This window comes from Pterocles gutturalis, unplaced genomic scaffold, assembly GCF_000699245.1.
Source record: "Pterocles gutturalis isolate BGI_N339 unplaced genomic scaffold, ASM69924v1 scaffold20841, whole genome shotgun sequence".
Lineage (NCBI taxonomy): Eukaryota > Metazoa > Chordata > Aves > Pterocliformes > Pteroclidae > Pterocles > Pterocles gutturalis.
The window spans coordinates 8,963-23,252 of record NW_010098344.1 but is presented as its reverse complement, the minus strand read 5'-3'; the positions used below and the strand labels follow the sequence as shown (position 1 = coordinate 23,252).

Sequence of the window (14,290 nt, the reverse complement as noted above, 5' to 3'; positions counted from 1 at the left end):
TAAAATACTAAAATTCTAAGGTAATATTACTCTATGCATTTGAAACTCCACGAGAGTAACTTCTTGACAGCTTTAATAGTTTCATCCTTATTCAAGTCTATAAGATCCTCCGGAAAATAATAAGAAAATCAGACTCATACCACATAGCTGTTATCTAAATCTTTGGCTTTATAAAGAAATATAAATACATTAAAGAGATATAAGTCTTGGAATTTACCCTTTCAATATGAATAATTTATAATTTTAAGAATATACTACTATTTTTAGAAATATTGATGTAGCTTCATGGAAATCAACGTTTTATGTTAATCGTGTTTAAAATACAGAATATGTAAACAAGATTTTGTTCAATAGCCTTGTAAATTGGTACATCATCTTACTTTTTTAAAAATCATAATGGGTGCATTGCTTGATTCTCACCTGGTATCTGAACTGGTGAATTATTAATCATTTTTACAAATGTATTTACAATTAATGAATTAATTCACATGGTTCTCAGCTTCCTTCTTTGTGTTGGAGAATGGTGGGCTTTTTGCATGAGTGGGAAAATGAAGTAGAATCTAATAGTATTGCTAAAGATGACCAGTTAAATTGGAATTGTAATAAGCTTTCTGTACATAATGAAAAGAATCTAAAACTTAATTGTGTAATTAAACTGAGTGCTTCTGGTAACAAACTGATAAGTATCTTTAATGACCCTATACATCTTACCAAATCTAACTGCTACTTAATATTTCACCTGAATTTAAGGAGGATATTCACTTTGCTTGTTTGTTTGTTCTGAAATTAGCATATGGCAGCATTTCTATTTTTAAAGTGATTCCTACATGTAATTCTGTTTCACATACGCTTTGTCATCATCACAGAATATAAAATTAAGATAGCATTGACAACTATAGCTAACATTTTTTTCACTTTAGATGCATTATTTGGAGCTCACAAAGTTTACACTGTGATGAGCCAATCCTGTTTTATTAATCCTCAGTTTACCACAGAGAATTAGTAGATTCATAAGCTAGAAACGACAATTACTTCTTACTCAGCCTGCATAACTTCTGGTAGATTTTTTTTTTTTTTATTTAATTGGAATTCTTTTGCTCTGTCTCAGAGGGCAATTTAGATTACTGTTTCTCAGGCATCACTTAATTCCCAAAGATACCTAGAAACAATGAGTGTGTTTTGACCGCAGAGTTATTGAGACACCCAAAGTCTTCTGAGTATCTCAGAAATCAAGTAATCAGAAGAGTTAGGTTACCTGTGATAGAAAGATGAGTGGAAAAATGTCTAATCTCTGCCCAAGTAAGTCCCACTGCAGACACAGTTTTTAAGATCTATTCTGATTACATCTAACTTGAGTTGTAATAGGATCAATTCAGAGTGCCACTGGAAAATTACTAGAAAACACCTCTTGCGTAACGTTCCAGGAAGGAGACCCAGGAACAAAACTTCTTTTAGGCTGCCTGGATCTGAACATCATAAATCCTTTTTTTTTTTTTTTTTCAGTTTTCTCTAAATCCCAAATTTAGAGAAAAAGTTGTACATTTCACACTAAAAAATAGATTCAGACGGAGCTAATTTACACTTCCTTGCAGCTTGGCCACCATACACTGGGAATGCAAAGAATACACATCACTGACCAGCACACATCACTGTTCACATTCTCAGTCGCTTTTTGGACACTCAACTTAAAGCATATATAAAGAAACATTGCTAAAATATTCATTGATATTTAGTGGCAAAAATTGTTTAGAAGCCGTTTGAACTTTTAGGTAAATCGATTTCTCCATCTGGCTCCTAATTTTGAAAACATGAGGGATTTATTGTTATCTCCAGTTGACTGAGAATAACAGCCCAAATACATAAATTAATTTTGTCTCTTTCTGGAGCTGCTCAAAATATGGGAGATATTTGTCTATTTAATTTGGTGAAAATGTAGGTTTTTAAAATGTCAGTGCATTTTTGCACAGTTCTTTCTTCTTGATCTCTCATTGTTATAAGTCATTTTACACTTCATAGAAGCAAGTATGTAATTTGAAATATATGCACTACTTTTCACATTATAAACCAATTATAACTTATGACGGTTTAGTTGAAAAAACATGGAATAAAATCCCACAATACTGACAAGCCTACACTGAACGGTCAAAGAATTAGTAAGAGACCTGGAAAACGTGCTTGTCTTTTATTTTAGAAGATGGCCTACACTGTAAAAAAAATTTTTAAAAAGAAAAAGAAAAATTACTTAATCTGAGCATCATTCATTGGTCTTGCCCTGTTTAGGGTGTTCCAGGTGAGACACAGAGGCTTGCTGGGATTTGAGGGAGATGATTGAACTTCTGGTTGTGATTGAGAGGACTTCACTGCCTATCTTCCTCTATTATAATGCTGACTTTTATTACCAACCTCATGGAAATATTTTTTAAGAGCATTTTTTCTGCCTTTCAATGGCCTTCCTGCCTCACCTTAATTGCAATTTTATTGCCCCCATCTGTCCAAATTATGCCATTAGCAACTACAATATTTTTTCTAGGAAGAAAATATAGACATTCTTAGCAAATGGATTTAATATAAGTTTGCTTGCTATCATGGTTTGTAAACAGATTCATTTCATCAGGTCACTGAATTTGACAGTTTCTTGGTAGACTACTTTTTGTAGGCATTTGCAGCTTGAACTATGGCTTTAAGGTAGCTGTAAGGGGAACAATATTGTAAGGGGGATTTCTTCCTGCTTTATTGCATCCTTTCTGTCATTTAACATTGTTGCCATTTTCAGAAGGAATGTATAAAAATATCACACGCCATGGGCAGATAAAATTCAGAAGAATGTTTGAACATACCACTGCACCTTAATATTTCTTTTCATAAACTGTGTAAAGACAGAATCTTCTCAAAAATATAATTCTTCTTATAGAAGCACCAAACACAAAGAACGTGTACAGGGTGAAGTTAACAACAACTTTGTCAAAGACAAGATCCTAATGACCCTCAACAGTAAACAGAACCAAATCACATTTAAACAAGAATGGGTGAAACGACAGAGTGCAATCCAAAACATGCCATGAATCTTGCCCAGTCATTTATGAATAAAAAATAATCTCCAATTGTAATTGCAGTCCTTCTCCAAAAGAAATAATTTTTATGGACAATCTAACCTACTAGTGTTAACCTTCAATTTTCTGGATACTGAAATGCCAGTTCTTTTTCTACACCTTGAAATAATCGATGTAATGTTAAGTTGCACCTAAATCATGCTGCTCTTGATAGCACACTCAAAGCAGCATTTATGTTTTGACAGAAGAAAGAAACTAGTGGAGTCAAAAGATTTTTCACTGCTGGAGAGTGACCGCAGCACTTTGCATCCTACTGACATAGTGGTTTACAACAAACTTGAATGTATGCAACTGAGTGAGAGAAAATTAAGATATGGGAGCACACATATGGAGACTTAAGCACTGTAATCAGGATTTTAATTGAATGCCTCTTCTGGAGGTTTCAAATAGGTTAAACCACAGCTGGAAGAAATTTTTGTGTGGTATGGGTCTAGAAGATTGTTGGATTCGAATTACAAAAGATCACAAGCAAAGTATCACTCCTTAATTTTAAGATTTTTGGGATGTAAAAGAACAAGTTTCAAGATTTAACAATAAATACTTTAGAAATTGAATCAGATACAGAATTGGCTAATCTCCACCTTGAATTTTATTTATATATTATCTGCTTTTTATATGGTTAATACAAAGGATAATTGAATGGTTCGTCAAACAGTCATATCATAATTTCCTGAAGACTTCATGTAAGAAAATACTTTATGCATACTCAATATGCATTATTAATCCCCCCTGATGCCCAGCAATTCTTCAAGAGGAATCAATTCTTTTCTGAAGAAAAAGAATTCCTTCTCAGAAGTACAGAAGAAACAGCACCACCATTAAAAAAATCTTTTTTGTTACCCCAATGGTCTGAAGAGACAATTGCAAGGGTTCTAACCTAGCACCTGCAAACCTCATTAGAATCCCAGAGATTTGAAAACTTAGAAGATCTGATTCAACACGTTTGCTGGGACTCCTACTCCTTGCAAGCGGTGCTAATGCAATGCTGTGATCCAGTGCTCTTGCTATTGTCAACATAAGGTCCCTGCAGACCCGAACACACCAGATCAACCTTGCATTTGTGCTAAAGTGTATAAATATGTTTTTAATTGGAGAAGGCTGATATTCTCAATCCATACATTCCCATACCACTGGTCCAATTCACTTGGGAGTATGGATCTAGATGTTCAGCAAATAACTTGTTTATATAACAGTATATAGGTGCTTTAAGTTGCAAGTTAAATTAAAATCAGTTTATCGTCTCTGTCTTCAGATCACAAAATACCTCCTTTAGAATAAAGTATCTGCTTTAGGGAAAGCACAATTGTTCTCTGGACTCACTGATTCTAATTGGAGCTTAGTCACCACAGTGCTAATAGACACCCACATTTAGACAACTATACCAGGAATCTTGATCCGAGATTTAAAACCACCTAACGGATAATGCACCCTCAGATCTGAGAAAATAATTGACTTGAGAGAATTTTACTAGCCAGTGGAAAGTGATAACTTGCTGTTTAATTTTGAGTATTTAAGACTATCGCAATCTTTAATGCTGATTCTTCAAACTCTTCCAATGTTAACAAGGACAATCCCCATTTACAATTAACAATGTAAGAGCAAAATATTTCATCTTTGAAAACAGAACCATTATACAAAATGTAACCAATTTACCTTATGTGAGTGGAAAATAAGCTTTCTGGAAGAAAATGTTCAAGGTGGATCAAATGATCTCCACAAAAATTGTTTTCCAGTGGCAAAATGTATTCATTTCTAGTTTTTTATAATCAAGGTCAACTTCCAATTTTCAAACTGTCATAACATGCTCACAGACTGTTATTACATAGTCATTGACATACAAATATTGATGTGATGACTAAGCTTTCAGAAGCATTCAGTGTATTAAGTGCACTCAGATCCTCAGTCATGGAGCACATCAATTTGATGCAATTATTAAACATACTACCTAAAAATGTGTTATATTTATTTTACTGATCAAAAGTCTCCAGGATTAAAATTATTCATTACTTACCCCTGTTCTTTGAACTTCCAAGAAAATTGCTCTTTGAAATGATTTCTCCCACACTGCCAACTCGTTGCCCAGCTCTACATTGAAATAATGACTCTTGCCATGTCCAACCATAACACTGAAACAGTACGGCCTCTGGTCTTCAAGATCAAAGTCCTGATGAATACCTAAATACATGTTTGCTTGTAGCCAGCAATCGTCAGCAAGCCAGAGCTGAAAGACACGTTTCAGTATGTGATTCTTCATCTAGCAAAAACAGTTAAAGCAACATTGTCTTCTGTGAGTGATGGGTACTTGGACACGTGATATCATTATGTTAATAATTACCTAGAAGAAACATTCTGAGAATTAAGTAATAATTTCAAAGACAGCTTCTCTCTTTGCTTCTTATTCACTTTACCCTGTATAATGTAATCTGAGCTATTCCTGTACGTCCACAACACTCTCAAAGTTACCTAAGCAATACATACATAATTTAAAAGGAGTTTGTAGCATTATATTGTTTACAGTGAAAAGGGAGAAAATCCCTGAATTGTTTGAATACAATGTGTACCGGCTTCTTCCGATATGCTAAACACCAAGGAAAGCAGTAATTTGTCAGTCACCCATGGAATTCTGGAAATGGCAACGTGAGCTTTCAAATGTCCCCTAATAGCTGCCAATGCCACTCTGCAACTACAGGGGGAGTGAAGTGAAATCCTGCCATCACCTTCAAGACGAAGAGGAGAAACTTCATGGGAGACTTTCATAATAAAAAATATCCAGAATGTTTTGTAAATGAAAACAATTTATTTAAAGAAGCTTCCTTAGTCTTTCAAGACTTCACTGATTAACATAAATACAAAGAAAACTAAATAAAAAAGCTACTGCTTATACATCTGAGTACTTTAACTGACTGAATTTCCAAATAATGCATTTTTTTAAATTTCCATTTATCAAATAGGGCCCTTTCCTATCTCCATGTCTCTATGATGGCATGGGGCAGAAAAGATTGAAGGTACAAAAAAAAGAATTGCAAACAGAATTTTCTTTCTTTAGCACTCCAGGTTAGGTTTAGGACAATTAACTCTAGTCAAGCAGATCTGAGGTAAAAGCAGTCATATTTGGCTGGACTTAGGTGGCTTTGAAAAGACCAGAATCCAGCTTTGCAGTGGTACCCAAGTCCTAGAATCCTATAGTCACGATAAACCTTATAAAGATTTAGCACTTATTTTTCCAGAACCTCTAGTAGTCTATCATAGCCTATTGAGGCTATAGTTGAAACTCCATGCACATGAAAACAAACAAACATCTGTAATTTGTAAAATATTCTGATAAACGTAAAATAAATGCTTAAATGTTCAGGGTCTTGTGTCCCTCCTGTTCTAGATGCACACACAACCACCCCCACAGGACAGCAGTGAAGATCCACTTTTTAGTAATGAAAAGCAGACAAAACAAATGCTCTGTTAGCACACCCTCCTCTGTGTACTGCTTTCATTTTCATAAACAGATCAAAATACTCGGATGGGAATTGAAAATTTTGCTTGTGCTGGTGAATTACTGAATAACATAAAGCTGGCAAATGTAACCTTATGCATTTTACTCGAGTTTAGTCTGTTAAGCTACGGATGTTTTGTGGGGCACCTCAGAAGCAGCACATAATGGCACCAGTGTACACAGCACTTCGCACTGGTTCTAACAAGCTTCTGAAAATCCTTTAGAACACCCTCCCCAAAGGGCAGTTTTTACAACATAAACTCCATATTTCAGTCTGCAAGGTAGAAACCTTAATCTCTTAAGATTTTTTTTCTCTCTTTTTGGATTTGCTCAGTTTGCCTCATTGTCATTAATACCAAAGAATCAATAGAAAAGAGGTTAAAGTGCTGAATTTGAGCTTTTGCACTTTAGCTACTGTATTCATGGAGACTGGCAATTAAGAATTCATTTAGTAAATTGTCAAGAACATTGCAGAGTTGAATCTTGGGCAGTTTATTTCTCACTTCTTTTTCTTTATGAAAAAGTATAACAGAATCTTCCTTAAGGATAGACTGTCCTTGAAATTATGAGAATATTAAAGGAAGGACTGAGTTTCAAATCAGTAGTAACACTTCAAGGAGAAAAAAACAAAACCCAGATCATAGCACAAACTTTTCAAAAGGTATAATGAGTATATATTTAGTTACTGCCTGACTTATTTATCAGGAAAAAGTAAAATTTAAAACAGATTAAGGAGACAGAACAAATAATCTGGGACAGAGACTCTACTCTTTGCTGCTGTCTCGGTGACGAGCAGGTTCTGAAGTTGCCCACACACACCCAGCTGGAGATATGGTTGCTTTAAAATAATGCTATGGCCAGGAAATATGGCTGCAGTCCTGCAGCCTGCTCTCCAAACTCCAGGATTGCTATTTTCCTGGTATGACACTGCCCAAGACCCTTCCCTCTCCCCACTTTTGCCAGAGAAGGGAACCTTCCTCCCCTGCCAGTGAGAGCAGGCTTACAGTGGAAAAAAACAGGCAGTGATGGGCTGCAAAACTGACACCTGACATCATTGGAAGCTCTTTCAGCAACCACTTAATGGGACCAACACCTCTGTAAAATGTAGACGTCAGCTCATGCTTGAGAGCTATTTTTTCTAGATTTCTGTCAAGTTCTCTGTGCTCCTTGAGCTGTTGGTTGCAACTTCATCATGTTTTCAATTTTTTTTTTTTTTAAATCACAGTCAACAAAATTGGTGTAGGAAACATGCCCATGTTGTTGAAAGCCAATCTGGGACAAGTAGGTTGAGCAGTCAGGCCATGGAAACTCCCATTCTTTGAAGAATTTGGACATTTAGCACTATGCTGAAAAGTGCATTGAAGGGGAATGGAGTGTTATTGTCCAGACTATTACTTTTTTTTTTTTTTTTTAACTTCTACTTCTATAAATTTTCCTGCATAACTGTGTTGCATCAGAGAAAACACCTGGAAGTAGCACTTCCTGAAGTAATGAAACTTAATCTGTTCTCCTTCGGTGCAATGTTAAGTCAGGATCTGTACAGGTAACAAAGCAACAACGTTCCTTCTCCACAACCATGTACATGGTCAAAGGAGGAACAGCAGAGAGAAAGGCAGCAGCTGGCGAGAACTAAAGCTAATTTGGAATTTTTCAGTGAAACAGGATTTTATCTGTAAAGACTGATCTTTTGTGTTCTTTTTTTTCCTGATAATATGTTTTGTTTTACTTTCTTATGAAAGTAGGCTCTCATCTAACCTTACCTTATCTGCAACACAGTTTTTGATCAGCATGTAGACAACTAAATTAATCTATCTGATATAACTTATTAGAAAATATCTTCTGTAAGTCAATTATCTAAACAGGATTTTGGGTTTTGCCCAAAATCCTTGCTCGGGACAAGCTAAACAGAAAACATAACACTGTCTGGTGATGGGAAAAAATTAAGAATTCTGTGGTACACAAACGCACCATATTGGCCTTTGTAAGGTAAAACGTACTATAATATTTGGAAACTAAACATTATCTAAAAAGGACATAATTTTTTACTTCTAATTACTGAAATTAAATAGAAGTATCTTTACATAGGTCAGGAATCACATTAAAATTATTCATTACATTCACTTAAAGAAACAAGCCACTAAGAAAAAAAGCAATATCCAGCCTCATTACTCTTAGCTGTCTCACCTGTACTTCATAAGACCAGCTCTAATACTGAAAAATTTCTTCAATACAGAAGCATTTTACTAACTTTCTCACTTGGAGCTTAATCCATTTTCCATATTCTCTTATACCTGAATAGCAAACACACTAGCAATTACCAAAAAGTTTTTTTAAACAACAGATGAACTATCTGAATGCTAGCTACTCCTACTTAACTTGAGCCTATAATTAACAGGAAAAGGCAAGCTTTCTTTGCTGAGTAATACCATTGTAATCGTTAGGCAACCTACCTTGTGAATTTTAAATAGAACCTCACAGAGGTTATAGATTTTTTCAGCTCGTACCCAGTCTAGTGTGCTTACCTATAATATCAAAAGAAAATATTAACAATACATTCTTTATTCTAAAATAATGTACAGATTAAAAACATTTAAAAGATTTCACTCATCACAGTTCTACTGGATGCTCTAAATATAAGCACATTACTACATTTAATACCCAGCATTTAGAAAAGACTGACAAAGAGCATTTAATTTTTACAGAAACAGTATCTGCAGGAATCTTACTATAATTTAAAGATACTAAATAATTTCATTGATTTTTTTCCCCATTATTACAACAGCATGATGGAAACCTCTTTGTAATCTCTGTGCTGAGTTACATAAGCATATTTATTTTCCAATATGCTAACACAGAGAACCCAGAGTCTCAAACTCAGTCATTCAGCTTCATGTCCCAATTTAAAAAAAAAAAATCTTACAATCAACAGACCAAGATGCACTCCTAAATTCAGATTTGAGTTTACATACACTAGGGAACCAATATCTTAATATTTATATTAAAAACTGAAAAGGATTATGTGACTGCAATATTTGAAATTAAGAAGAATGTCAACTGTGTGCTTAATGAACATGAAAAGACACAGTGTATGTTTTCCTTTGATTTTGTTATTTTGTCCTGTTGAGAAGACAGGCCAATAAATTTGACAGTTAGAATGATATTTGAAGTTTTTCCCTAAATTCTAGTTCATGATATAATGTGATAATCTGTTTTCTTTTAAAAACAGTACATAGCCTACATAGTTCAAGAAAAAAAAAGAACCTATACATAGGAAAAATACAAGGGCAATACACGTTTTTTTGATTATATAGTTTAGAGCAAAATCCTAGGTCCTGGTGAATGCACAGGAACAACTGCATAGACATATGAAGAACTTGACTAAATTGTAACTATGAAGCTTTTGGCACATAGAACTAAGTGTTTTGGTGACTCTAACAGCAACTTGGGTACTTTAAAATACTGGGCAGATGCAGCTTTGCCCTCTCCCCACACCCTACCAAAAAAGAAGAAAGCAGAAAAATCAATTTAAATTATTCAGGTGAAGCAAAATTTTGCAGCTAAACACGTGGCTTCTGTGGATGAAACTTAACTAGGAAAAAAACTATGAAATTCAATAACAGATTCTTTTTCTCTGTTTTCACAGTAGCACATAGGTCACCTATAATAATTGGTCCTGTTCCTAATGTTTTGCATGGAGATCAAGATGATTTTTAAAAACGTATTTTTAAGTTGAATTTCCAGGTCTTCATAAACACTAAACCATAAAGCAAAATGGTAACAAAATGGTGAAAATCCAAACCATAACAACACTTAGGAGCAGACTGATGTGACTTCTACTGATTATTTAATGTTATTTAAGAGAATTGCATTGGAGGAGTAATGTGAACTTGGTGTTAGTTTCTTTTTAATATTATTTGCTCTTATGTCCACTCCCACTGAAACTATTGATCATTATTATTGAGTAGACCTCACAGCTGTGTTTCAAAGCAATGTTTCAAAATTTACCTGAATTCTTTCTTCTTAGTGTGGAAAGCATCCCATCTAAATTTAGACATAAGAATTATCTAATATTTAAAACCTAATCTAGTTCTTAATAATCAAATCTTAATGCAACATATTGGGAAAGAAGAAAAGAAAAGGAAAAAAGACAGTACTTTCTCCCAGTTTCTCTCACTTTAGATTAGATTTTAACTTCTAGATGACTAAATTTATATTAGATGAATCAGCTATTGCAAACGGGACTAAAGACCTCTAGAAAATAAAATTCTATCACCACATTTTTCAGGATATAAATGGACTTATCTAGGGTTCTTCATTTGACAGTTTTTATATTTTAACAATCAAATGACAAACCTCACTTGAATACAATGCATGTAGTAGAATATGTAAAAATGTATTATATACTTTCTGTTTTATTATAAGCAATTTCTCATCACAAATTAAAGCTTGAAACATTACATATTGCTACCTTTAAAAGTACTCAGTAGCACTTTAAAGGAACCTTGTCAAATTTAAAGCTAATGTTAGCTGTTTTAGAAAATTAATATAAAGCAATTTTAGACACTATGCTTGTCCTTCCATCACTTCATAAAATGTAGCAATTTTTAGAGCCATACTTTTTAAATTGTTATATTCCTGTTACTCTTTTCCTTCTAGTAAGGTCCAGTCAATATTTTATTCGAGTCTTCCTTTATAATTATTCATAAGAGTAAGTAACAACACAAATTTAGAAACAACGGAAACTAAGGAATTATAAAGCCGATTCATGAAGAAATATTATACACTTAAACATGCTCACATAGAGCTAGTACTGCAGGTATTTGCTTAATCCATATTTACAGGGAAATATTTTTACTTTCATGGCTGGTTTGAAACAAAAATAATTAAATGATACAGGTTTTGGCCCATTACTGTTGACCCTCAAAACAGATCTTCATGCTTCTTGCAAAATAAGGTCTACAGCCCAGAATGATGGCTAGTTCATTACTTGGTCTTGAATTTCTTGAAGGCAAAGACTTTTCAATCTCAGTTAAAAGCAGGAGAATCCTTCATTCCTATTAGTGGCTAGATAAAATGTAAAAGCATAAGCACCACCTTAACCTGCTGTTTGTGAAACTGAATTTAGTGACACAGACTGTAACTTAAAAGCTCTTGAGACATAACTGAACTTTCACTTGTTCGTGTCATTTGTTTTGACTCCAGAAGATTAATTTAAGCTATTGGGGTTCTTCACTGCTATTAATGTTACTACCATGGACAACGGTGGTGCTGCTGTGCCATTAAAATTCACTCTGAATACTTCAGCCTTCTCCCCATTATCCTGTGCATCTCTTTCATCCTTTGATTCTATGTAACCTCTTATGACTTTTTCAGCAGAGATAGCTAGTGATGCACTGTGGGCGCCTACATAAGCTAAGATTTTCTTTTACTGTGTATGTCAGAGAAAGGCTTCCATACTGAAAGCCAAGAGTGAAACAGTCTGAATATCATAGTGTGCAAGGTCATCAGGAGAACACAAATGACATGCTGAGAGGGATTTTAAGGAGGGGAAACAAACATACTTGAAAGGGATACTAGAATCCAAAGAGGCAGCTGACATTATTTATAGTTTTCTCAGAACTACCCTAGTATGTTTAAATTTAAAATGTTGTTGTTATAGACTGTATTACTTTAAAAAAAAAACAAACCACAAATGATCATGTACTTCTAGTCAATGAGAAAAGCTGGAAAGAATCAAAAAAGTTCACAAAAAGTACAATATTCTTCATTTGCTTTAAAGGATGTTTCAGTTTATTGCAGGCTTATCTATCATCGCACATTTAATAACTGGGTAATGATAGGTAACTAAAATAAATGGCATACTGAAATATATTCCTTAGGTAATAAAAAAGTTTTTCTCATTATTTGCCCTTGGAATTTTTCCAAGGTATTCTGTACATTGCAATGTCTTGGGTTTATTTTAGCATGACAAGTTAATTATTTTTTAATAAAGCATTTGACAAAATGCTTCAAAACAGGTATATTCAGACTGGGTCACTTCATGAGACCTAGTTTCATTCATATGAATTTAGTTCTGACAAAGTGTCAAAAATAGTGTTGAAATATATGAAAACATCAATTAGCAGTCACCGAGCTTCCACTTTAACTCCTGTTTGTGTGATACCTGAATTTATGAACAACAGTAGCTGAATGCTATTATTATTATTGGAAGACCAACTCCTTAGCTAACTCATAGAATCATAGAACCATAGAATCATAGAATCATAGAGTGCTTTGGGTTGGAAAGGACCTTAAAGATCATCAAGTTCCAACCCCACTGCCATGGGCAGGGACACCCTCCACTAGCCCAGGTTGCTCAAAGCCTCATCCAGCCTGGCCTTGAACACCTCCAGGGATGGGGCATCCACAGCTTCCCTGGGCAACCTGATCCAGTGCCTCACCACCCTCACAGTGAAAAATTTATTCCTAAATGCCTTATGATGTGATGCATTGAATACTTGGTTTTGTAGATATTTGGCTATACTAATCCTTTCCTAAAGTATAACACATTTGTAAACTCACATATAACACTGAGCTGATGATAGAGATAATAAAAATGACTGAAGATAGAAAAATTGGAACCTGAAGTTACAATTTTAAGTCCGTCATGACAGACTGAAATAAGTATGTAGAGTTACGGAAGTGCTAAGTGTTGCAGAAGTACTTTTTACTTGAGCATGAGTTTCTGTAAGTTTTTCATGTTTTAAAAAAAGGCATTACAGTGTATTTCTGAAAATAAATAAAGTACTAAAATCGAGTTTTATGTAGTCCAAGTGATCTCAGCATTAGTTCAGGCTCATATTTCAAATATACTTAGTTTTAAACGTGTGTGTGAACCATTGATTTTTCTTTAAAAAGTTATTATTTAAAATAAAGAGAAAACAATAAAGTTCAATACATTTTGACACATACATGCAGTAAACAACAAACTGAAAACCAGTTACTCCCTAGAAGAGAACACTGCAATTAGAAAATAGGCATAAAAGACTTCCATGCCTGTTCAGAGATCAGCACTAAAGGATCAACTAGACATGGGAAATAAATATGGGGTTCATGTAAAAGAGAATCACACTTCAAAAGTCGCTAAAGTCAAAGGGAACATAACATACTTTTTGAATTTCTGTTAACACTGAATCTGATTCTAGAAATCTACAGTGCCCCTCAAAATATATATAAAAAAATACATTTAAAGAGTAGAACTTAAGAAAAAAATGATCAAAGTGGCTGTAATACTTATCAGTAGAATACAGAGAATGCTGCATTATCTGACAATAAAGCAGAAGCATCCAACCCACCTAGAAGTACTAAAAAGGTCTAGGTAAAAGACGAAATAGTTTTAGGTCAAGAGCAATTCTTTCCACTGGTCTCTTCATTCTTCAATTGAAAAAATGAACCAAGTATAATTTTGAAAAGTATCTTAAAAGATATTAAAAAGGAAAAAAAATCAAGAAATGTTCTTGAGATGAGCTACAATATAGCAGTATAAAAAGCCTAAGCATGTCCAAAACAACTCAAACTTGATGGTACAAAGCACACACCAAAGAGCAGTCAAATACTAGTAAACGTGTGAACAAAAGAAATAAAGACTCATGTGCAGAGTTAGAAAGTTCACCAAAAGCACTCTCAAGTCTATGCCATCCAACTCATTGCCAAC

General features: G+C 34.2%; 1 protein-coding gene across 1 annotated transcript in view; it reads right to left on the bottom strand.

Annotated features, from left to right (window-relative positions):
* Positions 1–14,290, bottom strand: part of SNTG2 (syntrophin, gamma 2) — a gene marked incomplete at its 5' end in the record, with an annotated part of 41,934 nt that overhangs the window by 23,598 nt on the left and 4,046 nt on the right. Inside the window, 2 exons of the mRNA XM_010072681.1 lie at positions 5,122–5,331; positions 9,048–9,119. Coding sequence (XP_010070983.1) covers positions 5,122–5,331; positions 9,048–9,119 — 282 coding nt within the window. The remainder of the gene's footprint in view (positions 1–5,121; positions 5,332–9,047; positions 9,120–14,290) is intronic.